The sequence below is a fragment of the Macaca thibetana genome, chromosome 2 (genome assembly GCF_024542745.1).
Source record: "Macaca thibetana thibetana isolate TM-01 chromosome 2, ASM2454274v1, whole genome shotgun sequence".
Classification (NCBI taxonomy): domain Eukaryota; kingdom Metazoa; phylum Chordata; class Mammalia; order Primates; family Cercopithecidae; genus Macaca; species Macaca thibetana.
The window spans coordinates 102,970,814-102,995,654 of NC_065579.1; the positions used below are offsets into that span (position 1 = coordinate 102,970,814).

Genomic DNA, 24,841 nt, shown 5'->3' on the forward strand with positions numbered 1-24,841 from the left:
TCCCTCTACCTGGGACACTCTTCCCTTCCCTCTCCTATAGTCCGTCAAGCTCCCACCCCTATCAATCGCTATCATCGTGCTGTGTTTTATTGTCTTTATAGGACTTAAGATTTGCAATGCCCCTTTCTGAGAGCATACAGGAGGGCTGAAAGAGGGAGTGGGGTACCACGGTGGCCTTAAGAGCCTATTTGATCCACCCAGTTTTCCTGTTAGCCCAGATCTCCAGGTATTTGAAATCCTTGCAATAAGAGTGCCTGTAAGACCCAGGGAAGAGGCCCTCAGGGTCCTGGAGAGACGGTGGCTGAGAATGGTCCAGCTACACTCCACAGGAAGCCGGAGCCCAGGAAGCAGGGGGCGAGTACAGGCCAGTGTGTGCAAGTTTTCTATTTTTATTTGTATTTATTTTTTGAGACAGGGTCTTGCTCTGTTGTCCAGGCTGGAGTGCAGTGGGATGATCAAGCTCACTGCCGCCTTGATCTTCCGGCTCAAGCCTCTTGTCTCTGGGACTACAGGCATGCACCACCACACTCAGCTAATTTCTTTTTTTTTCAGTAGAGACAAGGTCTTGCTATGTTGCTCTGGCTAGTCTCAAATTCCCGGACTGAAGCAGTCCTCCCACCTTGGCCTTCCAGTGTTGGGATTACGGGCATTATCCCGTAATCTGTCTGACCCAGTTGCCTATTTTTAGACCTAAAGTGCATAGGCCTGGTGCGAGGTTCAGGTGAGGGGTAGAACTGCTGGAAACTGACATCCACACCCTGCCTCCTCTGCACCAGGTCTGGCTCTGCAGTTCAAGACCTCTCTTGGTTCCTCCTCCCAGAAGCCCTCCTGGGGCAGAGTAGAATCTCAGGGTCTGTGCTGTCTGGGACTGCTTGAAGAATGAGTGAAATTGCAATGGGGACTAGGGCTGGGCAGGAGTGGTGACAAGTGGTGAGGCCAAGAGTACCACCCTACCTACCCAAATACGCCTTTTTATCATACCCTCCATCACCTGGGCCCCTTTATAACACAGTCCATGGCTGCCAATGGACCAGACCCTAGAGGCTAGAGACCCTAGTATTGGCTCCAGGACATCTATCACAATAGCCAGCCAATTAGCTGCTGCCAGTGGCATAGGAAGGATTAAAAGCTGGACCCAAGGTTTGGAGCACCTGCTATCTAACTGGCTTAAGCTGCATAGGGCCCATGAGAAGACCTGTGTCAAGTGTCATGTGGTTTTTGGATAGAGGTGCTGAGACACTCAGCCAGCACAGACCCCAGAAGGTACGTAACTCAGGGATCCTTTCTGGGTAACCTGCAGGGGCTGGGTTGGAGACTGTACACCATGCCAAGAGGCTGTGCTGACTTTAGGATTCATGGGGCAGCCAGAATACTTACTGAGCCAGGGAGGTGGTCACAGCATGTGGTGAGGCTTGGGAGGGGGATTGCCTACCCTTGGAAAGAATGACAGTAGCACGGTATACAATAAACAAAAAGATTTGTATTAGAACATAGACACTCATGGAAGAAAGAGGTATCATCATCAAATGTGGAATGTTGAAGAAATAGTTAAAATAAATAAAGACTCCAAGCGCAGCTAGGGCTGGCTCAGGCTGGGGCTCACAGAGGCCACTGCACATCAGCTCCAGGCTGCAGGAGCCACCACCTGGCCATACCGGCCTCCTCCCTGACACAGCACAGCTGTGCCTGGGACACAGAGTCTCTCTCAAGTACTGGAGCAGCTAGCAAGCTCACTCCCCACTCTCCTCACTTATCTCTGTAACAATGTCTATCAGGCTCTGGAGCCCGAAGATATAGCCAGCATCCTGGCCCTCATGTACCACAGTGTCCTCGCCATACAGCCTGCAGGTGGTGTGTGCAAAGTCAATCATGCGCACATCTACAGAGCTGGCGCCAATGGGTTTGTAGGCATAGGCACCAGCAGACTCATCAGCTGATTCCTCTGACAGGTCCTCCAAATCCTCAGCATCTGAGTCCAGGACCACTTCGGGCCGCTCCTTGCCATCATAGATGACCAGCAGAGAGCTTGAGTAGAAGCGGTAGGACTCCTGTCGCTCCAACACTGCCTTGAGCTCAGTCAGCTTCTTGAGCACAGGGCCCAGGAGTTCACGGCGCAGGTACCGCCCATTGTGGAAGAACTGGAAAAGTGCCTCCTTGAAGCCCTGCACCGACAGCTTCCGTCCATGGTACTTGTTCATGAACATGAGCTGCCCACTGCCTGCTTGGTACACCTGTAGGAGAGAGACCAGCAAGTCAGGGGCTGAGGGCCATCTCAAACCCTGGACTCTGGGTGGGGCCGGGGGTGGGAGGGAAGGGTGGTGTGGTGGTGGCGGCATGTGAAAGCCCAAATCAGATAAAGTACACGAGTCGCACATGAGCCACTATCCACTATACTCTCTCATCAGCCCACACCTGGGATGCAGTCATCCAACCTGAGTTTGGTCATTGTGCCCCAGCACCCCAACTCAACATCTGGGTCACTGGAGATGACCTAACCCTCTTGCCTTCCTCCCTACTACTATCCAGATTCTGGACTCAGCTAACCAGACCAATCTGAGAGAGAATCATGCAGGCATGCATGCTTTCTCTTTCAACCAAAAAGCAAAAGACTCGTGTGGGGTCAAATCTGGAATCTTTTTATTTTGAGATAGAGTCTCGCTGTCACCCAGGCTTGAGTGCAATGGTGTGATTTCAGCTCACTGCAACCTCTGCCTCCTGGGTTCAAGCTGTTTTCATGCCTCAGTCTCCCAAGTAGCTGGCATTATAGCTGTGCACCACCACACCCAGCCAATTTTTGTATTTTTAGTAGAGATAGGGTTTCGCCATGTTGCCTGGGCTGGTCTCAAACTCCTGACCTCAGGTGATCCACCCACCTTGACCTCCCAAAGTGCTGGGATTACAGGTGTGAGCCACTGCACCTGGCCTGGAATCTTTTGAGCAAACAGGACTATGCCAGGGTGAGGAAGTGACAGCCACTGGATGCCCTAGCCAGCCCTAGCATCCCCCTCACCTGCATGCCACACACACGCACACCAATGACTGCAGATGTGCTCTGCTGACATTTTCGGATCTGGTTGGCTGCCTTCTCCTCTGAAGCATCATCACCGTGTTGTCGTGTGCCCATCTTGAGGTCAAGGACACAAGGCACCTCATAGCGGGAAGTCAGGTTTTCCAGTAAGATAAATTCTGAGTAGTTAAGAATAATACCCTCAAAAGGAAGTGCTACTGCATGGGTCCTTGATACTCTCAAGGTACAGTGCCTAGATGCAGTGACCCAGAGAAGCCTGAACCCACAGGATAGTCCATTAGTCCTGCCATCACCCACACAGCGAGTCCAGAGCTGACTAGAAAGCTGAGAGACACCTTTACTTCTTGTCAGGGAACTGGCATGAAAGCAGCCTGCACCTGGACTCAACAGAGGCCTGGGATCTTCCAGCCTGGGAGATACACACACCATTTCCTGAACTCTTAGCTAAGTGTAGGACTAGGATCCAAAAACAAAGTCCTCAATTACAAGTAGAACATCAAGAAACTTCAGTAAATCCTGTAGCCTTAAATGTAAACTGGAAATATAAGTACAAACTCATGAAAATAGTTTTCTCTTTAAATGTCTGCTTCCCAGCTGTGTGCACTAAAAAAGGTCTAGAAACAATGACCAGAAATAATGGAGTGTCTCTAGTGCACAGACCATTGTCTCATCATTTCCCATTCAAGGAATCAGTACTCCCTAGAGCAGAAACTGGTTAACTATGGCCCAGTGCTTGCTGTTTATGGCCTATAAGCTAGAAGTGGTTTTTACATTTTTTAAGAGACCAAAAAATAGATAAACGCTAGGCATGGTGGCTCATGCCTGTTATCCCAACATTTTGGGAGGCTGAGGCAGGGGGATCACTTGAGTCCAGGAGTTTGAGACCAGCCTGGGCAATATAGTGAGACCTCATCTCTACAAAGGGGAGGAGAGGGGCGGGGAGGAAGAGGGCTGGGAGTGGTGCTTCATGCCTATTATCCCAGCACTTTGGGAGGCCAAAGCAGGTGGATCACCTGAGGTCAGGAGTTGAGACCAGCCTGGCCAACATGGCGAAACCCCGTCTCTACTAAAAATAGAAAAATGAGCCAGGCGTGGCAGCAGATGCCTGTAATCCCAGCTACTCGGGAGGCTGAGGCATGAGAATCGCTTGAACCTGGAAGACGGAGGTTGCAGTGAGCTGAGATCACACCACTGCACTCCAGCCTGGGGGACAGAGCAAGACTCTTGTCTCAAAAAAAAAAAAAAAAAAAAAAAAAAGAGAGAGAAAGAGAGGGAGAAAAGAAAAAAGAAAGCAAAGATAAGGAAAAAGAAAGAGAAAAGAAAAGAAAAAGAAAGATTTCCTCATGCACAGCTCGTGCCCCAGTGGCAGTCTGGTGAACCAGGACTGAGAGGTCAGTCTCCTCACCCAAACACCCCAGCCCTTGGCAGGTGAACAATGTTTTGAGACTTCTGAAGAGTCTGAAAACAGGGGGCAGCCCCTTGCCCTCTTCCTCTAGGTTACCTAGGCTAAAGCCCACCTGATGCAAGCTGGCCCCTTCATGAGGCATCCCTCTCCCCCCAGAGACCCATTATTATACCCCACTCCTCATCATCTGCACTCCTAGGCCAGTGGCTGCCCTGAGGGAAGTGATTATTTGCCCATAATTATCATACAGGGTGTCCTGGAATAACCCAGGTAGGAGAAACTCAGCCATGACTATAAAAACCCAACCTCTCTCTCCAAGCTCCAACGGACTTCCTCATTTCCTCTCCTCTTACCCTCAAATGCAGAGATGCCCATGAACAAAGGATACTGTACTGGTTCCGATGCTTTGCATTCTCCTTCATTCTCTGTAACTGTTGCTGGTGACATTTCATGCTCCAAGGGTTATAGTGTTTAAGCTGGGAACTTATATTCCCCTTCTTCTCTACAGTGTAGTACAAGACTTCAGATTTCTTTAGCCACTCAAATTCTTCTTCTAACTTATGGCTATAAAGAGATAAAGACCAATAAGTCAGTATGTCTTATCAGAATTCAGAAGGCCGGGTGCAGTGGCTCACGCCGGTAATCCCAGCACTTTGGGAGGCCGAGATGGGCAGATCACTTGAGGTCAGGAGTTGGAGACCAGCCTGGCCAACAGGGTGAAACCCTGTCTCTACTAAAAATACAAAAATTAGCCGGGCATGGTGGTGTGCTCGGGAGGCTGAGGCAGGAGAATCACTTGAACCCGGGAGGCAGAGGTTGCAGTGAGCCAAGAAGATCATGCCACTACACTCCAACCTGGGCAACAGAGCAAGCAAGACTCCAAAATAAAAAAAGTTAAAATAGGCCGGGCGCGGTGGCTCAAGCCTGTAATCCCAGCACTTTGGGAGGCCGAGACGGGCGGATCACAAGGTCAGGAGATCGAGACCATCCTGGCTAACACGGCGAAACCCCGTCTCTACTAAAAACACAAAAAATTAGCCGGGCGAGGTGGCGGCGCCTGTGGTCCCAGCTACTCGGGAGGCTGAGGCAGGAGAATGGTGGGAACCCGGGAGGCGGAGCTTGCAGTGAGCTGAGATCTGGCCACTGCACTCCAGCCTGGGCAACAGAGCGAGACTCCGTCTCACAAAAAAAAAAAAAAAAAAAAAAAGTTAAAATAAATAAATAAATAATCCAGGGTTAAAGTACAAAGAATCTTTCTTTTTTTTTTTTTTTTTCTTTTTTTTGAGATGGAGTTTCGCTCTTATTGCCCAGGCTGGAGTGCAATGGCGCGATCTCGGCTCATTGCAACCTACGCCTCCGGGTTCTAGCGATTTTCCTGTCTCAGCCTCCCAAGTAGCTGGGACTACAGATGCATGCTACCACACCTGGCTAATTTTTGTATTTTTAGTAGAGACGGGGTTTTATCATATTGGTCAGGCTGGTCTCGAACTCCTGACCTCAGGTGATCCGCCCACCTTGGCGTCCCGAAGTGCTGGGATTACAGGCATGAGCCACCGCACCCGGCCAGAAACGTTCTAGAGTAATGAAAAGTGACTTCTTGATGTGGTGGTAGCTTACCGTGTACACGTTTGCCAAAACTCTTTGAACACTTCAAATGGGTACATTTTACCACATGTGTACCTCAAGAAAGTTGATTTTAGAAAATAACATAAGGGACCAGCCATCCACTACTTTCTACAGCAAAAAGAACTTAAGATCCATGATCAACCCCTGCTCCCCAGCCCCGTATGTGGAGAGCCTTCACTGCCCTCTTCTAGGCAGTGGTACCACCTAGCCTCCAGTACAACCAGGTTCCCCTGACTCCAAAAGCTGGCAACTGGGAAAATAGGAACTGAAATTCCATGAGACTAAGTCAACCTACTTAGCTACATTACATGTGCTTTACTTTATATATATACTATTTATATTTTCACAAGCTTTGCCAAGGTGCAGGAGTAGGATGGCCCTGCTTAAGGAGATCACTGAGTTTCAGGGATGCCCAATTGCCCCTTTTGTCCCCCACCACTGGTGAAAAACCTGAGGTAAAAGGATAGCTCCTCTCTTGGTCACTGCTACATCTCCAGAACACAGCCTGGCACAGAGCAGTCATACCCAAACTGGCAGGATCTAACCAGAGTCAACTAAAGAAAGAGGCTGAGCACGCCATGTAGGAATTGGCCACTGAATGACAGGTACCTACTAAATCCACTTGAGTCCTTAGCTCCAGGGAACTGGGCTATAACCAAAACCACCAACACTTCCCCTCCCACATAGCCCAGAGTTGTCCTCTGTCTACACTCACCTCTTCATTTTCTCCTCTTTACGGTGCTGACGCACCCAGTCCTTAGGGGTCTTTTCTGTTTCTAAGACATGATGTTTTTTGTTTGTTGTCCACCTTAGGAGCTTACTTTTTGGTTCACAGTCTGAATTATCTACAATGTCCACAATTCCATGGTCCCCTTTTAATGGATATGCTATTAGACACAAGTTCCTGTCTTCATCTTCTTCAAAGCGCACAGATACCACACCTGGAAGGGGGTGAGGAGCAGAAAGAACTTTTAATTCCACAGGAAGAAGCACTGTAAGTAACATGATTGTAACATTTGTTTTTTTCTTACCCAGTTCCTTAGTCTCTATGTTGCCAGAGGCCCCAAACTCATCTGCAAACTTAACAAATATCAAAACAGCTAGAAAAGATGACACCATACAAGACAAGCAATTAGGGAGCAAACATGGCCGAGAGTCTTCTTCTCTTATGTACTCAACGAGGCAAGAACCAAAGAATTACAAGACACATTTTTCCATCATTGAAAATGTTTATTAATTTTTATGTAATTCTTCTAATCCTAAAAGACTGAAAACATTGCTCTTTATAGTTTGCGGGAATTTTTAATGCCCTAAACAGAAACTCCAGTAGCCTCATGGCTTGCTTTAAAGCAGAGCCTGAATACAGGGGGAACATAGGTTTGCCTGAGGGTTAAGAAGCATCCAAGAATAAGGGAAGATTGGGTAAGCAAAACAAAATAAAGGGGCAAACAAAACAAACCACACAGCACAAGACACCCTAGCAAAGGCTTCCCACAGTGCCCCCACACGGGTAGGCACCCAGGCCTTTTGTTCTTTTAAAATATGTTTTTATTGGTCTTTGCAGTCTCACGTCACAAAATAACAAAATGAACACAAGGCAGATAGAGTTGGTTGGGGAGCACAGACATGTGGTGGCCTTGAAAGCAGCGTTCCCCCTTAAGTCTCTAGAACCTGCCATGAGTAATTAGACAGTCTTTGAGGATGGGGCTGTCAGGTGGGGGCGTTTCAGCAGGTGCCGACGAGCGCCTTACAAACGACTGGCTGAACACCTTTCCTCCCAGGCCTCTCTGCCCCAGCATCACTCAATCTGCTCAGTCCTTGCTGCCCGCCCGCTCGACTGCTGCAGGGGAATGCGTGCTCAGAGAGAGACGACACTTCTGAGGTGGCTCCCAGCTCTGGGTGCAGAGGAGCCGGGGTGGGGGATTCAGGCCACACTTCCCTGTGGCCACAGGGGAAAGGACCAGGGGAAAAAATGGGGCAGGGACGGACAGCTAACAAGGGGCCTTTGGCTTTGTCCTGGAAAAAAACAACAGAGAAGGACCAAGTGAGGGCCCCCAACTCCCCCATCCCCACCGCAATACACATGCATATTCAGAGTACAGAGAAAGGTACCCAGTACGTTCTGTCCTTAAAGACAATGTTTCAAGAGTCCCAAAAGAACCTAAGTTGTTCTAGAGTCCTTTATGTAACCAGGTAATGCACATTTAAAATTAATTTATTTAATGGATTCTTCCTAGATTTACAAAAGTCTCCCCCACTCCCCAACAAAGACCCCACCATGCTGGTGGCTGCTGATGTCCCCTATAAAATACATTATAAAAAGAAATTAGAAATTATCATATGTGAATCGAAGGGTTGCTTTCACATAGCAATTTTGGGGACATTCTGTAACAGCAAAGGGCTTGGGCTAATCAGCACAGGCCTCCCACTCCTGCATTCCATCTGACTCAACCCTGCTCCCCCGGCCTACCTAATCACCCGGGCTTCTGGTTTCCTGGAGGACAAAAAGCAGGCGGCAAGTATTCTGGGTTAAAATCCTCCCAAAGTCTTCCCCCACTGTCCCCTCAATGGGGGACTATGGGTTACTGTGATCAAGAGACACCTGAACATAAAACACAACTACACTTCTACCAAAATCAAACTCAAATCCACAAAACAAAACAGAATTGAGCAATCTTACCAGGGCTTGAAAACTGAGGGTGTGAGATGCTGGGCTGAGGGCCAGGAGGAGGAGAAGGAGGAGAGGGAGGGAAAGCACAGAGTGGGAGGGAGTGAGGGTTCCAGGGATGGCTGCCAGGGCCTTCCATGGCCACGATCCCTCACATCTCCTCACCAGTGTGGCAACCCCTCCAGCAGCTGGGACTTACCTTTGTACTGGGGAGTGAATTTGCGCATCTCAGCAGGGAGGGTCTCGTAGAACTGATGTTCCCTTGGGACCAGGGGCTTGCACAGGGTTGTCTCATTGAAGCGGAGCACACATGAGTGCCCCCCGACCTGGTGGACAAAGGGCTCCAGCAGGACGCCTTTGGCGCGGGGTTCCACATCCATGGCCCTGAAGGCTGGGCTCATCCTCCGGGCGCAGATGGCGGGGAGATAGAGGCAGCGGAGTCCAGCGGCCAGTACGTCTTCAGTCTGTTGTCTGTGTGTCCCTCTCGTTGTGGCTCCTTGGCTTGTTCTGGCCAGGATGCTCTGCTAGAAGCAAACACAATGATGACATGGGGGTTCGAAGTAGCGTGGGAAATGCCTTAGAGCTGCTCACCCTACTCCTCCAGCATAAAGACAAAGACAAACAGTCTGAGCTCTTGCGGGACTCCGCCCATGCCACCCACCTTGGCCCCTCCTTCTCCGGCAGAAAAACAAAAACACTATGAGCTCATGGGGCGGGGTCAGAAGCAGACAGGCAGGGAATGGGTTCCAGGGGCCCTAAAAAGGCAGAGGTCCCACTACGGTGTTAGAAAGCCACTATCACAGGCAAAACTGATGTCATGGTGAGGTGAAATCACAATTTCATGCCTAATATTTGGATTAAATCTTACCATTTTCTAATAAGAGTGTCAAGCTTTAAGTGGATGATGCCCAAGTCTCCCATTTAATTTTATACACACACACACACACACACACACACACGTATATAAATATTTTTTTTTGAGATGGAGTCTTACTCTGTTGTCAGGCGGGAGTGCAGTGGCACAATCTCGGCTCACTGCAACCTCCGCCTCTCGGGTTCAAGCCATTCTCCTGCCTCAGTCTCCTGAGTAGGTGGGATCACAAGCATGCACCACCACGCCCAGCTAATTTTTGTATTTTTAGTAGAGACGCGGTTTCACCACATTGGCTGGCATGATCTCGATCTCTTGACCTCATGATCTGCCCGACTCGGTCTCCCAAAGTGCTGGGATTACAGGCGTGAGCGACTGCACCCAGCCCCATTAATTATATTTTTATAAAATGCATTTAAATACAGGGAAAACCTGCTTACTCATTATCTGGTAAGACTCATTATTTACTTGTCCAGTTTGTCTATGCACACTGTTCCTGCCCAAGGCCAAAGACAAGCCCCATTAACCTTATTAGCAATGGAGCTTGGGTCCAGTTTTAATGATTAACAACTTAAAACAACTGATCAAAGCTGGTTAACTCCATTTAAAAAGATACACAGTGTTCTAGGTCACTATTTTTATCAGTTCTATCCTGATCACCAAAAGCTGGTACACACCTTTAAACCAAAGTTATGCTTTTGGGGCAATCAGGGCTCGCATCCACTCACTCAGACACGCACTGGATGCCGCATCAACGAAGCACACCTCTGTATGCACCTTGTTAACCGGTTCAGGTCATGTCACACTCGTTCTCTGTTTTGTCTAATTTACAAGTTATGCAGTCTCTACTAGCATTCTTTATAGGGCTTGAGTTACATTTCAGTATCTGTACAGAGATTTTACTGGGAACTCCTTCAGTTCCCATGACTCCAACTGAGAGAGGAGTGAGGATGGATCTGGAGGAGATGTGCCCTCTGACCTCTAATATGGGGAAAGCGCCTATTATGTATCAGGCTCATGACAGGAATTTCTTATGTCATTTGGTCCTCATGACACTTTCTTTGAGGTAGACACTACTCTCCCTATTGCAAACAATGAAGCTGATTAGAGATGGTTAGGAAACTCACCCAGGGTCAGAGACAATAAGCCACTTCTCCCAAGTGAATCCCACACAGCTGCCTCTAGGGCACATGATCTCTGGCACTGCCCAGCTTAATTTCTCCTTTCTTTTTCTTTTGAGATGGACTCTTGCTCTGTCACCCAGGCTGGAGTGCAGTGGTGAGATCTCGGCTCACTGCAAGGTCTGCCTCCCGGGTTCACGCCATTCTCCTGCCTCAGTCTCCTGAGTAGCTGGGACTACAGGTGCCCGCCACCATGCCCGGCTAATTTTTTTTGTATTTTTAGTAGAGACAGGGTTTCACTGTGTTAGCCAGGATGGTCTTGATCTCCTGATCACGTGTTCCGCCAACCTCGGCCTCCCAAAGTACTGGGATTACAGGCGTGAGCCACCGCACCCGGCCCAGAATAGTTTTAAAATAAAACTATAAATATAAAACTGTGTATCTGTAATGAGGCCGGGCGCGGTGGCTCACGCCTGTAATCCCAGCACTTTGGGAGGCCGAGGTGGGTGGATCACGAGGTCAGGAGATCAAGACCATCCTGGATAACACAGTGAAACCCCATCTCTACTAAAAATACAAAAAAAAAAAAAAATTAGCCAGGCATGGTGGCTGGCACCTGTAGTCCCAGCTACTCAGGAGGCTCAGGCAGGAGAATGGCATAAACCCGGGAGGCGGAGCTTGCTGTGAGCCAAGATTGTGCCACTGCACTCCAGCCTGGTAGACAGAGCTAGACTCTGTCTCAAAAAAAACAAAACAACAAAAAAAAATCTCTTGCTAACCATGGAGATGAGGAAATAAATATAAAAATATTTTTTAAAATAAAAACTATTGGCTGGGCGCAGTGGCTCATGCCTGTAATCCCAGTACCTTGGGAGGCCGAGGCGGGCAGATCACCTAAGGCCAGGAGTTCAAGACCAGCCTGGCCAACGTGGTGAAGCCCCATCTCAACTAAAAATAACAAAAATTAGCCAGGCATGGTGGCACACGCCTGTAATCCCAGCTACTTGGGAGGCTGAGGTAGGAGAATTCCTTGAACCCAAGAGGCGGAGGTTGCAGTGAGCCAAGATCGCGCCACTGCACTCCAGCCTAGCAAAAGAGCGAGACTCCGTCTCAAAAAAAAAAAAAAAAAAAAAAAAAAAGAAAAGAAAAAAACAATAAAAAACTAAAAACCATTTTTAGTAAAATAAAGCCAGGAAGGAAACAGTCAATGTCTGACTCTGAAAGGAGTCTTGTAGGGAACACCAAATTGACCTGTCTGGGTACATGGCAGCAAACTACCATCAACCTCAGGAAAACTCCATAAAAATCAAGTCCACTGCTCCATAAAATCAGGACATCTATCATCCTTGATGATGAACACATTTGCCTCCACATCTAGCAACAGGAGAGGAATGAAACAAAAATATTTTTTTCATACAATTGTGTGACGGACTATTAGGATACCACAAAGAGCTTTCTTATCAATTTTATATTTTTTAACCAGGAGAAAATGCTTATGATATACTTTTTTTTTTTTTTTTTGAGACAGGGTCTCCATTGTTAAGGCTGCAGTACAAGTGGTGTAATCTCAGCTCACCGCAGCCTTGTCCACCAAGGCTCAAGTGATCCTCCCACCTCAGCTTCCCAAGTAGCTGGGACAACTACAGGAACACACCACCACATCCAGCTAATTTTTGTATTTCTGTGTAGAGATGGGGTTTTGCCACGTTGCTCAGGCTGGTCCTAAACTCTTGAGCTCAAGTGATCCTCCTGCCTTGGCCTAACCAAAGTGCTGGGATTACAGGCGTGTGCCACCGAACCAGGCCGTTTATGATACACTTTTCTTTTTTTTCTGGGACAGAGTCTTGCTCTGTTGCCCAAGCTAGAGTGCACGATCTCACCTCACGGCAACCTCTGCCTCCCAGGTTCAAGCGGTTCTCCTGCCTCAGCCTCCCGAGTAGCTGGGTCTACAGGCGTCTGCCACCACGCCCGGCTAATGTTTTGTATTTTTTTTTAGTAGAGACGGGGTTTCACCGTGTTAGCCAGGTCTCGATCTCCTGACCTCGTGATCTGCCCACCTCAGCCTCCCAAAGTGCTGGGATTACAGGCGTGAGCCACTTCGCCCGGCCTAACTTGCATTTTTTAGTAGAGACTGGGTTCAGCATGTTGGTCAAGATGGTCTCAAACTACTAGCCTCAAGTAATCTGCCTGCTGCAGCTTCCCAAAGTGCTGGGATTACAGGCGTGAGCCACTTCGCCCGGCCTAACTTGCATTTTTTAGTAGAGACTGGGTTCAGCATGTTGGTCAAGATGGTCTCAAACTACTAGCCTCAAGTAATCTGCCTGCTGCAGCCTCCCAAAGTACTGGGATTACAGGCGTGAGCCACCGCACCCGGCCTCACTTATGATAAACTTTTAAGTTACAAGAAGGAAGATGGGGCCGGACACCGTGGCTCACACCTGTAATCCCAGCACTTTGGGAGGCCGAGGCAGGCAGATCACGAGGTCAAGAGATCGAGACCAGACTGGGCAAGCTGCATAGTGAGAGCCAGTCTCTAAATAATTTTTTAATTAGTCAGGCATGGTGGGGAGACTGAGGTGGGAGGATCACTGGAGTACAGGAGTTCCAGAATTCTGTGAGGTATGATCATGCCACTGCACTCCAGCCTGGGTGACAGAGCAGGACCCTGTCTATTAATAAAATAAATAAATAAATAAATAAAGGCTTGATATTCACAAGCCTTCTCTAAAAGAATTCTTCAAGGATATACTACAGCTTGGCCAAGCGTGGAGGCTCAGCCTGTTATCCCAACACTTTGAGAGGCTGAGGCAGGTGGACTGATTGAGCCCAGGAGTTCGAGACCAGCCAAGGCAACATGGCAAAAACCCCTCTCTACAAAAAAAAAAAAAAAAAAAAAAAAAAAAAAAAAGAATAATAAAATAAACAAAAAATTAAAAAAATACAAGGAGGACAGGCGCAGTGGCTCATGCCTATAATCCCAGCACTTTGGAAGGCTGAGGCAGGCGGATCACCTGAGGTCAGGAGCTCAAGACCAGTCTGCCCAACATGGCGAAACCCCGTCTCTACTAAAAATACAAAAAATTAGCTGTGCGTGGTGGCGGGCGCCTGTATTCCAAGCTACTCAGGAGGCTGAGGCAGGAGAATCACTTGAACCTGGGAGGTGGAGGTTGCAGTGAGCCGAGACCACGCCATTGCACTCCAGCCTGGGCAACAAGAGTGAAACTCCGTCTCAAAAAAAAAAAAAAAGGCCAAGGCAGTAGGATCACTTGAGGCCAGAAGTTCAAGACTAGTCTTGGCAATACAGCAAGACCCTATCTCTACAAAAAAATTAGCAAGTTGTGGTGGTGCACATCTGTAGCCCTAGCTACTCAGGAGGCTGAGGCAGGAGGATCTCTTGAGCCCAGGAGTTTGAGGCTGCAGTGATCTCTGATCATACCACTGAGCTTCAGCGTGCATGACTGAGTGAGACTCCATGTCAAACAAACAAACAAATAAAAGTTGGGATCAACTACCCTTGAGGAGTACCATGGTGACCCTTCTGTTCTCTCTACAGAAAGCTATAATATTGCTATTATAGAAAGAGGTGGTCAGGCCAGGTGCGGTGGCTCAGGCTTGTAATCGTAGCACTTTGGGAGGCAGATCGCTTAAGCTCAAGAGTTCAATACCAGCCTGAGCAACATGGTAAAACCCCATCTCTACTAAAAATACAAAAACTAGCTGGGCGTGGTGGCACGGGCCCACAGTCCCAGCTACTTGGGGGGCTGAAGCAAGAGAATAGCTTGAACCTGGGAGACTGAGCCTGCAGTGAGCCTGGTGACAAAATGAGACCCTGTCCCCAAAAAAATAAAAAAGGCAAGCAAGCGGTGGTCAAAATGCTGCCCCAAAATGTAGGGAGGTAAGTACTGTAGAACTTTCTTCTGCATTTTTAAATGTGTGACTTTTTGTGATTTTTTTTTCAATCTAAACAAACATTCACTTTCTTACCTAATTTTGTTTTCATATTTGTACATTATTTTGTTTAAAGATGGCATTTATAATTACATGTATAATTACAAATTATATATTTATGTTATATATATTTATATTATTTTATATAAGCTTCAGACACCACAAAACCTGCCCTATACTAGGTGGTAAGATCATGATTGCCCGCTTTTCAGTTTTCTGAATGTTTTAAACTTCTTATAATATCCTCCAACTCTGAGCACACATTACCTTTATAACTGAGAGAGAAAATACTGGGGGAAGAGGAGGATTCAAGATTGAAACAGGAAAACACAGATGGCTGCCTGGCTCTTGATGGTTTTAAATCCATCTAGAAACAAACACTGATCCAGCCCACCCTTCGTACTCAGAGCTTCACTCCAAGTGAGAATAACAACCACAGTACATACTGTTCTTAAGCTGCACACAAGGTGCTAGAAGGTCAGAGCCCTCAATAGCATTTCATTCTGGTGTTGTGTTATGTTATGTTATGTTATGTTATGTTATGTTATGTTATCTTTTGAGACGGAGTTTCGCTCTTGTTGCCCAGGCTGGAGTGCAATGGCCTGATCTCGGCTCACCACAACCTCCGCCTCCCAGGTTCAAGTGATTCTCCTGCCTCAGCATCCCAAGTAGCTGGGATTACATGCATGCGCCACCACGCCTGGCTAATTTTTATATGTATTTTTAGTAGAGACAGGGTTTCTCCATGTTGGACAGGCTGGTCTCAAACTCCCAGCCTCAGATGATCCACCCTCAGGCTCCCAAAGTGCTGGGATTACAGGTGTGAGCCACCGTACCCAGCCTCATTCTGGTTTTAATAAAGAAGAAACCACGGATTTTAACTGGAGTGATTTCATGAAAGTCATACAACAATGTAGCTTCTTCCCCCAAAACAGCAGATTCTGTTCCAAAAATCTGGACAAATCTCAGCCTTTCCATAAGGGACACAGTAGTCTCTCAGCTGCTTCTCCTTTCTAGAACCACCAGCACGACTATGCTGCCCTATCTCTTTGCCTCATCTGACCAGGTTTCTGGAATGACAGATTAGAGGACTCCAAAGTAAGGGGAACAGGAAGAAGGAACTTTCAGCCTACCTAGAAATATGTTTATCACCAGCCTGGGCAAGATGGGGACACCTTGTCTCTACCAAATATTAAAAAAATAGCCAGGTGCAATGGCACGTACCTGTGGTCTCAGCTACTTGGGAGGCTGAGGTGGAAGGGTCACTGGAGCCTGGAAGGTCAAGGCTGCAGTGAGCCGTGATCACGCCACTGTACTCCAGCCTGGGTGACAGAGCGAGACCCTGTCTCAAAAAAAAACAAAAAAAAAACAAAACAAACAAACAAACAAAAACATAATAAAAAAGAAATATGTTTATCTGAATAACCTGCTAGAATTATAAAGAATTTTAGCAATTTTTAAAAGCTTCTAGATAAAACAATGCTTGATTCTAAGGTCTCATATGTCCCCTTTAGCAATATATCAAACTTTATTTTAAGAGATGGGGGCTTGCTATGTTGCCCAGGCTGGCCTCAAACTCCTGGTCTCAAGTGATCCTTCCGCCTTAGCCTCTCCAAGTGCTAGAATACAACGCATGAGTCATCTGGCCAAATTTTCTTAGAAATAGCTAAATGGATTCTATACACATAACAGGAATTTTCAGTTCTCTTGTAAAAGCCAGTTACCCCTTTTTCAAGGACAATTCTCAGTCTCCCGTCTCCCACCACATTGTAAGAAACGTAACTCAACAGGAACACAGAGAAGCAACTCTCTCAGACTAAAGCCAAAATTGCTCACAGGTCTCAATCTCTGAGGGATTTTTGCTACCTCAAGTCACAGTTCTCTCATATGCCAATAAGTAATGGTCCCATAGGGCCAGTGTGGTGGCTCACACCTGTAATCCTAGCACTTGGAGGCCAAGGCAAGAGGACTGTTTGAGCCCAGGAGTTTGAGAACAATCCTGGCAACATAGTGAGACCTTGTCTCTACAAAAAATAACTAGTCAGGTGTGGTGGTACATGCCTGTTGTCCCAGCTACTTGGGAGGCAGAGGTGGAGGGATCACTTGAGCCAGAAAACTCAAGGCTGCACCACACTCCAGCCCAGGTGACAGAGCGAGACACTGTCTCAAACAAACAAAAAAGTAACGGTCCATTAGCTTCAGACAAGATTATACGTTTCCTGCCAGTGGGCAATGTTTACCCCGTTTAGCTCTTAGCTCACTGCCAAACCCAAATGACACATGAATTCATCCTCTGAAATAAAGGATGCCAAAAGTGATTCAGTCCCAATGGGCAGCCACAGAGGCAGGGCATCCCAGACCTGCCCAGGCAAGCACCTGAGTGCTGCTTTTGCTGGAGCAGGGACGAAAGTGTGCCCTATGCAGCACCAGTTCCTGCGACCAAGGGAACTCTGACAATTTCCTCTAGGTCCTTTCAACATCTCACTTAGACAAATACTCCTCACAAGGGTCTGCAAACTATTCTAGGTTTGTGGCAGCAATCTGGCAGCTTGTATCACCCAACCCACTTGGCCTAAGTGCAGTCAGTGTTCATCCAGACCAGCCCAGAAAGGAATGAGATATGATCTTGGGAAAATTCTTTAAGACTGCACCAGTCAGGCCGGGTGTGGTGGCTCACTGTAATCCCAGCACTTTGGGAGGCCGAGGGGGGCGGATCACGAGGTCAGGAGATCGAGACCGTCCTCGCTAACATGGTGAAACCCCGTCTCTACTAAAAATGCAAAAAATTAGCCCGGCGTGGGGGCGGGCGCCTGTAGTCCCAGCTACTAGGGAGGCTGAGGCAGGAGAATCGCTTGAACCTAGGAGGCGGAGCTTGCAGTGAGCCGAGATCACGCCACTGCACTCCAGCCAGAGCAACAGAGCGAGACTCCATCTCAAAAAAAAAAAAAAAAAAAATATATATATATATATAAATAAAGACTGCACCAGTCACAGCACTATGTCCTAATAAAGAGACACTTGCCAATTATCCTTCAGAAGTCCTGAGCTAGCTCTCCAAAATAAGATGCAGCAAATATTTTAAAATTTTTGTTAGGAAAATCAAGTTCAACTGCACTCATAGTTCCAAAGCAAAGGTCACACTGATCTCTTCAGAATCACCCAGTTTGTAAGGAAGGCAGTGGATTCAGTCAATCAAGATCACATTTGAGGCCAGGCGTGGAGGCTCACACCTATAATCTCAGCAGTTTGGGAAGCTGAGGTAAGAGGATTGCTTGAGCTCAGAAGTTTGAGACCAGCCTGGGCAACACAGTGAGACTCCGTCTTTAAAAAAATGTTTTAAAAATTAGCCAGGCTTGGTGGCACGTGCCTGTAGTCCTAGCTACGCAGAAGGCTGAGGCAGGAGGATCACCTTAGCCCAGAAGGTCGAGGTTATCGTGAGCTATGAGACTGCCACTGCACTCTAGACTGGGTGACAGAGTGAGACCCTGTCTCTAAAAAAAGTAAAAATAAAATAAGATTGCATTTCAGGACCAGCAGTGAAGGCCAACAAGGTACTTCCAGTTTTAACATCTTACTTTTCTCTCGCTCATTACAAGGAGCTTAAGTTATTTTCCAAAGTAAAAACAGTCTTTGAGTGTGAGATAAATCATCCTAGGGGTCCTGTCCCTTACTTTCCCAGGACTCACCTGCCGTCGTCCTGCTGCTCATGTTCATTAGTTTTGTTTTTGTTTTTTTAAGACAGGGTCTCACTCACGTCTCCCAGGCTGAAGTGCAGTTGGTGTAATCACAGCTCACTGTAGCCTTGCCTCCCTGGGTTCAAGTGATTCTCCCATCTCAGCCTCCCAAGTAGCTGGGACTACAGGCACATGCTACATGTCGAACTAATTTTTTGTTATTTTTAATAGAGACAAGGTTTCGCCACGTTGCCCAGGCTAGTCTCGAATTCCTGGGATCCAATGATCCGCCTACCTCAGCCTCCTGAAGTGCTGGGATTACAGGCATGAGCTACTGAACCAGATCACACATCCCATTAGTTTTTAAGCCCCAAAATCTAAACCGGTCAGCTGCCAACTGGCACTCCTGTAAGTTTGACCCTCCCAAATCCCCCAGGACCTTGTCTCCTGGATTTACAGTCCTCCTCTGGCCTTCCCAGTGTAAATGCAGCATTCTGACTAACCCATAAAGTCTTCAACGTGAGACCCTAGAAGTTGCTGTGTTAGTTCCAAATGCCCAGCAGAGAATCTACAAAGGGCAGAGGTGGCCCAAAAACCTGAGGAAGAGACTGACACTTTTATCCTCATGCTCAGATACAAACACAAAGCAAGAAAAACCCCAGCCCTTCAGTAGTGGGTCTGTAATCAACTGGGCTCTCTCTCCTCCAGAGGCACTTGCCTGGAAGAACAGATACTGTTCAAGGAATGACACCTTTTACTGCCTTACAAGTAAAACTTCTATTCATAGTAGATGAAAAATTGAAAATCTTCAATAAGAATTAACTAATTTAAGAAGATCATAATCTCAGCAACGTGCAAAAAGTTGGTTTAACAAGTTATTTGTTATTGTTTTTCTTGTCAGGTTGTTCAAGCTCATAAAAATATACATTCCTTGGTCAAGTATACTACAATCAGCCCTCCTTTCTTCCTTGAGTAACTAGGCAAGTTCTCAAAAAATATGACGACTCTTCAGCACCAGAGCTAAGCAGATACCAAGTCTGCACACCTCCTTAGGGTACCCCATAAAAGCAGGTAAACTGCTTACCACCACTCCCTGCTGATGAGGAGGAAGGAACCATGGCACAGTCCACAGACAGCAAGTATAAAGCACATCCAAACAAATAGGCATCAGAATGAAAGTGGGCAGGCTTGCAGTTAGGTTAATCCCCAAACAAATGTGGCTGCAGCCTCAACAATACCATCAAATTTGTGTAGAAAAGGGATCTTTGCCAAATGCAGTGGCTCACACCTGTAATCCCAGCCCTTTTGGACGCTGAGGATTTTTTCTGGATGCTTTTTTCCTGCTGAAGCAGGAGGATTGCTTAATGCCAGGAGTTCAAGACCAGCCTGGGTTAAAAAAAGTGAGACCCTGTCTTTACAAAAAAAGTTTTTTTGTGTTTTTTTGAGACGGAGTCTTGCTCTGTCGCCCAGGCTAGAGTGCAGTGGCGTGATAGCCGGACGTGGTGGTGGGCGCCTGTAGTCCCAGCTACTCGGGAGGCTGAGGCAGGAGAATGGCAGAAACCCAGGAGGCGGAGCTTGCAGTGAGCTGAGATCCGGCCACTGCACTCCAGCCTGGGCGACAGAGCCAGACTCCGTCTCAAAAAAAAAAAAAAAAATAATAATAATAATAATATATAAATCTCAGACACTAGGGCATATAAAAATCTGAATGGGCAGGTGAGTAGTTATACCAAAAAGTCATATCCAATGTTAGTTTCACACTTGCAAAGCAAAAATAACCTATTCTTATAAAACAAACACTGAAGGGGGACGTGAGATTTTTGCAATCCCCATGAAAGCTGAGACAAGCTCACACAGCCCATGGGTCATCTCATTTGAGTGTGCAGCTTTAGTTAGGAAGGCCTGTTGGCCCCAAAGCAGCCCAAACTAAAAGAGCAAGACAAGGTTCAAGGCAAGGAGCCATAACGGGTGGGCTCTTCTAACAGGTGGGGTTAAGGTAGAGTAATATGGCCTGGGGAACTTGGGCCATAGCACCCCAGGGCCAGACCAAGCAATGTGGCAGCCTTCCACAAACCCAGACTTAGGAGATGTAGCCCAGGTTCCAAATGGGCACATTCTCACAAACTAAACGCAAAAGCAACAACACTAGAGCCAGATGTTCTGCTTCTTGTTAACACGTTTCATTCCATTAAAAGAAGTTTTACTCTTCCTTAGGTTTGGGATTAGACACTCCAATTTCGAAAACACATAGGAGTGTCTCAAGTAAGATACGTGGATACACAGAGAAAGCAAACATTAATTAGCCAGGTGTGGTGCCACGCACCTGTAATCCCAGCTACTCGGGAGGCTGAGGCATGAGAATAGCTTGAACCCGGGAGGCGGAGGTTGCAGTGAGCCGAGATCGCACCACTGCACTCAGGCCTGGGTGACACAGCGAGACTCCGCCTCATAAAAAAAAAAAAAAAAACCCTGAATTTCAAAGGGAGTACATCCCAGAAATTTGTTTAGTTTTATTTTTTTTAGACAGAGGCTCCCGCCACCACACCCAGCTGATTTTTGTATTTTTAGTACAGACGGGGTTTCACCATGTTTGTCAGACTGGTCTCAAACTCCTGATCTCAAGTGATTCGCCCACCTCGGCCTCCCAAAGGGTTGGTATCACTGGCGTGAGCCACCACCCTCGGCTCTTTATTTTTCCTTTTTGTTTTTTTGAGATGGCGTCTCACTCTGTCACCCAGGCTGGAGTGCAGTGGCGCGATTTTGGCTCACTGCAATCTCTACCCACTGGGTTCAAGCGATTCTCTTGCCTCAGCCTCCTGAGTAGCTTGGATTCCAGGCACGTGCCACGGTGCCCAGCTAGTTTTTGTATTTTTAGTAGAGATGGGGTTTCACCAGGTTGGCCAGGCTGGTCTTGAACTCCTGACCTCGTGATCCAACCACCTTGGCCTCCCAAAGTGCTGGGATTACAGGCGTGTGCCACCAAGCCTGGCCCTGGCCCTTTCTTTAAAAGGTAGGGCAGGCCAGGCGAGGAGGCTGAGCGTGGAGAATGGCGTGAACCTAGGAGGCGGAGCTTGCAGTGAGCCAAGATCGCACCATTGCACTCCAACCTTGGTGACAGAGCGAGACTGTGTATCAAAAAAAAAAAAAAAAAAAAAAAAAAAGTAGGGCAATGATGGGGATGGGCACAGTGTAGATGAAACAAGATTGGCCAGCAATTAGTAACTACTGAAGCTGGTGATGTGTGACAGACCCAAATCAACTGTGCATCATCTCGGCAAATTGACTTCTCCAAATCCTGAGGTGGGCTCTAAATTCAATTTTTGGAGAAAAGGACATTTCCTTGCCACCATAATATACTGTAAAACACAACTACTTCTTATTACTTTTATTACATGGTGCACAAATGGGCAAAAACATAATTTATTTAAAAATACAAATACATGCTTTAAAATGTAATAACATGAGAATAATCAACTGCTTACTTTCTAATGTACAAGAGTGTGTTCAATTTGTTACTTAACAAGATTATCTCACTAGGTGAAATAACTTCACTTAAAGGGAAAATTCTTCCCCAATGCATCCTCTTTATGAGCCAAACAATGGAAAATTTTCACCTCAGCAAGCTGGCCTCAGAGAGGTTCAGGCTCATCCCTGTTGCCTAGATACCAGTGACATCTCAGGAGCATACAGAAGGCTCTGGCATCCCTCTTGGAAGGGAGACTGGCAAAGGTTCAGTCAGTGGTTGCTCCTTCTTTCCCGGCACATTCCACTGCTCAGACAGATACAGGGCTAGCATACAGTGTACCTGTCTGTCACCTAGGAAGCTTTGAAGCACAAAAGAAGTCTATTATATCTGTTACACTGATTTCTAGATCTCCCAGGTCCCTGCCTTGCTCCCTCCCTACCCAGGCCCTGCATAAAAAACAAACCAAACAAACAAAAAAACTAGTTTCTACAACTGTATCAACTCTAGTCCTTGTTCTTATCCATTTGATTTCTTTCTCTCTTTTTTTTTTTTTTTTTTTTTTTGTAGAGACAGGGTGTTGCTATGTTGCCCAGGTTGATCTTGAACTGCTGGGCTCAAGTGATTCTCCATTTGATTTCTAACAATGCCTGTGAATTCTAAAGTCACAAAGAAGGTAAATCTATCGAAATGACAATGTCAGACAAGACCACAGAAAATATTTAAAAAAATTTTTAATGACAGTTAATAGTTTAACTTTTCTCAAAAGCCATCAACTTGTCTATTATGTCAAATATGATAAAGTATTCATTTGGCCCTTTCTAACTCTGATAGTGGCTAAAGTTAAAACAACACCCTGAAGCTTCTCTTTAAATACTTAACACCCAAGTTACAGGATGCAATTATACAAACCCCACAGCAACAACCTACATAAATAAGCATCTTAGTTCACTTAAAATATTACCTGGCTACAATTGCAAATACAGCAAACATTTTAAACACTAGAATTCAACAAAATTACTGTAATCATGATCCTTTATTAAAAATATCATAGAACTGATGATCTACAACATTTTTGTTACCACGTTCCAAAGTTCCAGTACTTTTTCTTAAAACTATTCAAGATGATTTTTTGTTCTATGTACATTCTGCTACGGAAATGCTTAATTCCAACCAGTGACTAGTTCTATTTCCTCTGGTATTTAAGAGCACTAGATTTTACTGGTTTCTACATCTTATTTTCACCCATTTTTCTGCTAGTGTAGCTTTCTTGATATATGAAACCGAATACAATCCTAAAATGAAATAAGGCATTAGGATGCAAAAGACAAAAGCGGTCTCTAATCAAAAGTAAAGAGTGGAAATACCACTATAAAGGTGTCCTCTTATCCATTTAAAGGCCTTTTTTCTACAGTGAGGTTAAGTGTGTAGATTCCCTCATCGAACACCATCTGACGGGCCCAAATGGCATTCAACATTCAAAATGGCTGCACATCTGCCGACCCCAGGTAACACTACCTGAGGCGCTGGGCTGACTCCCTATCCAAAGATCTGGGAAGAAGACCCCCCAACCCGCCAAATACCTGGGGAGATCGTGGCCGCCAATGACCTGGGGAGACCCCTCAATGACACCGTAGATCTTGCGTTTCCCAAGACCGGGGGAGATCTCCTCAATGACCAGGAAAGATCCTGTCCCCCCACCAACCCGGGAGACCTCTCCAATGACCGGGGAAGATTCTGCACTCCCAAAATCAGGGAAATCTCTCCCTCAATGATCAGAAGAAAAATGCTCCTCCCAAATTACCCAGGGAAATCGAATCCACAAAGACCCCGGGAGATTTCCCCCACAAAGACCACGGAAGAAGTCCTTCCCAAATAAGCTGGGAGACTCCAATGATCAGAGATCCCATCTCCCAGTAGCCCAAAAAAATCGCCCTCAAAGCTCCTGGGGCACTAGGACCATAAGACGCGAGCGTTACCTGCTGCCTCAGCCGGGTTCCTCGGCGCTTCCGACCTATTGTTTCTCTCGCACCAAAATGGCTGCAGCCAGGCCGAGCCCCGCCCCCTGCACCTCGCTCCCGGTGCCCCTCGCTATTGGCTCGTCCTAGGAGCTGCGCACGCGGACTGGACAGCCTGAAAGGCGCTGTTGCTAGGGTGCCAGGATTCGCTGCAGCAGCTTCCGGAAAAGGCGGTGACTGGGGGCGGGGCCAGAGAGGGCGGAGCATTGTCCTCCGTCGGGGAGGATGGTCAGGAGGTGTGATGTGCGGTTGGGTGGACAGACTAGCTGCTGGCCGATGGACAGCAGGATACCTGGGAAACAGATGGATTGACCAACAGTCCTGGTTTGTTCAGTACTGAGCGATTTCGCAGGATGCAGGAATTTCAATGCTAACACAGAGACAGTCCACTACAAACTGGGAAGTTGGTGACTCTAGCAGATGGACAGAAGACTGGATGTGAATAGACGGAAAGAGGGACAAAAGAGTGACTGTAGACGGTGGACAAAGAAATGGTTATATATACAGACAGACAGATTATTAGATATGGAAGGGTAGACAGAGAAGTGGCCATAGAGTTTTCTGGGGACTGGTGGATGACCCAGTGCCCAAGCCAGCTCCCACCAAGCTCCACACCACAGGGCTTGTCTGAGGCTCATTTGTCTTGGGCCTGTGTTGGACAGAAGGGCTCTCACCTGACTGAATGTCAGTGTAGCTGTGAAAGGCAAAGGAGAGGGTTAGTGCCACTGAGAGTGGGCAGAGCCTCATACCTGATCTCTGCTCTTTCTGTAAAGAAGGCCAATGTTGCAGCCCTGTGTACTGGGTGTTTGCAAAGGTGTAAATTCACTCATACACTCCTTAATTCAACAAGTATTTATTAAGCACTTACACTCTGTATTGGACATACAGCAGTGAACAAAAAGGGAAAATAAATAAATATCCCTGACCTTGTAACAGTGGACAGGAGAGACTTCCTGTGAGCAGCTCCTCTCACCCTAGCATGTGGTTTCCAGGGCTCCATGTCCACCTGGTTTCCTCCA

The 24,841-nt window shown here is 47.0% G+C and overlaps 1 protein-coding gene across 7 annotated transcripts; it reads right to left on the reverse strand.

Moving 5' to 3' along the window:
* Nucleotides 1-1,460: 1,460 nt before the first annotated feature.
* Nucleotides 1,461-23,957, reverse strand: IP6K2 (inositol hexakisphosphate kinase 2). 7 transcript variants are annotated; one of them, XM_050780910.1, is made up of 6 exons: nt 23,784-23,957; nt 8,927-9,248; nt 6,775-7,000; nt 4,822-4,997; nt 3,011-3,186; nt 1,461-2,231 (listed from the first exon to the last, which is right to left on the reverse strand). In XM_050780910.1, the coding sequence occupies exons 2-6, from the start codon at nt 9,126-9,128 to the stop codon at nt 1,731-1,733; spliced, it is 1,281 nt and encodes a 426-aa protein (XP_050636867.1). In that variant the 5' UTR covers nt 9,129-9,248; nt 23,784-23,957; the 3' UTR covers nt 1,461-1,730. The 7 variants fall into 7 exon arrangements, with proteins under 7 accessions (XP_050636867.1, XP_050636866.1, XP_050636868.1 ...); XM_050780909.1 differs by having other exon boundaries at nt 8,927-9,251; XM_050780911.1 differs by lacking the exon at nt 23,784-23,957 and adding an exon at nt 23,388-23,752 and having other exon boundaries at nt 8,927-9,251.
* Nucleotides 23,958-24,841: the final 884 nt, after the last annotated feature.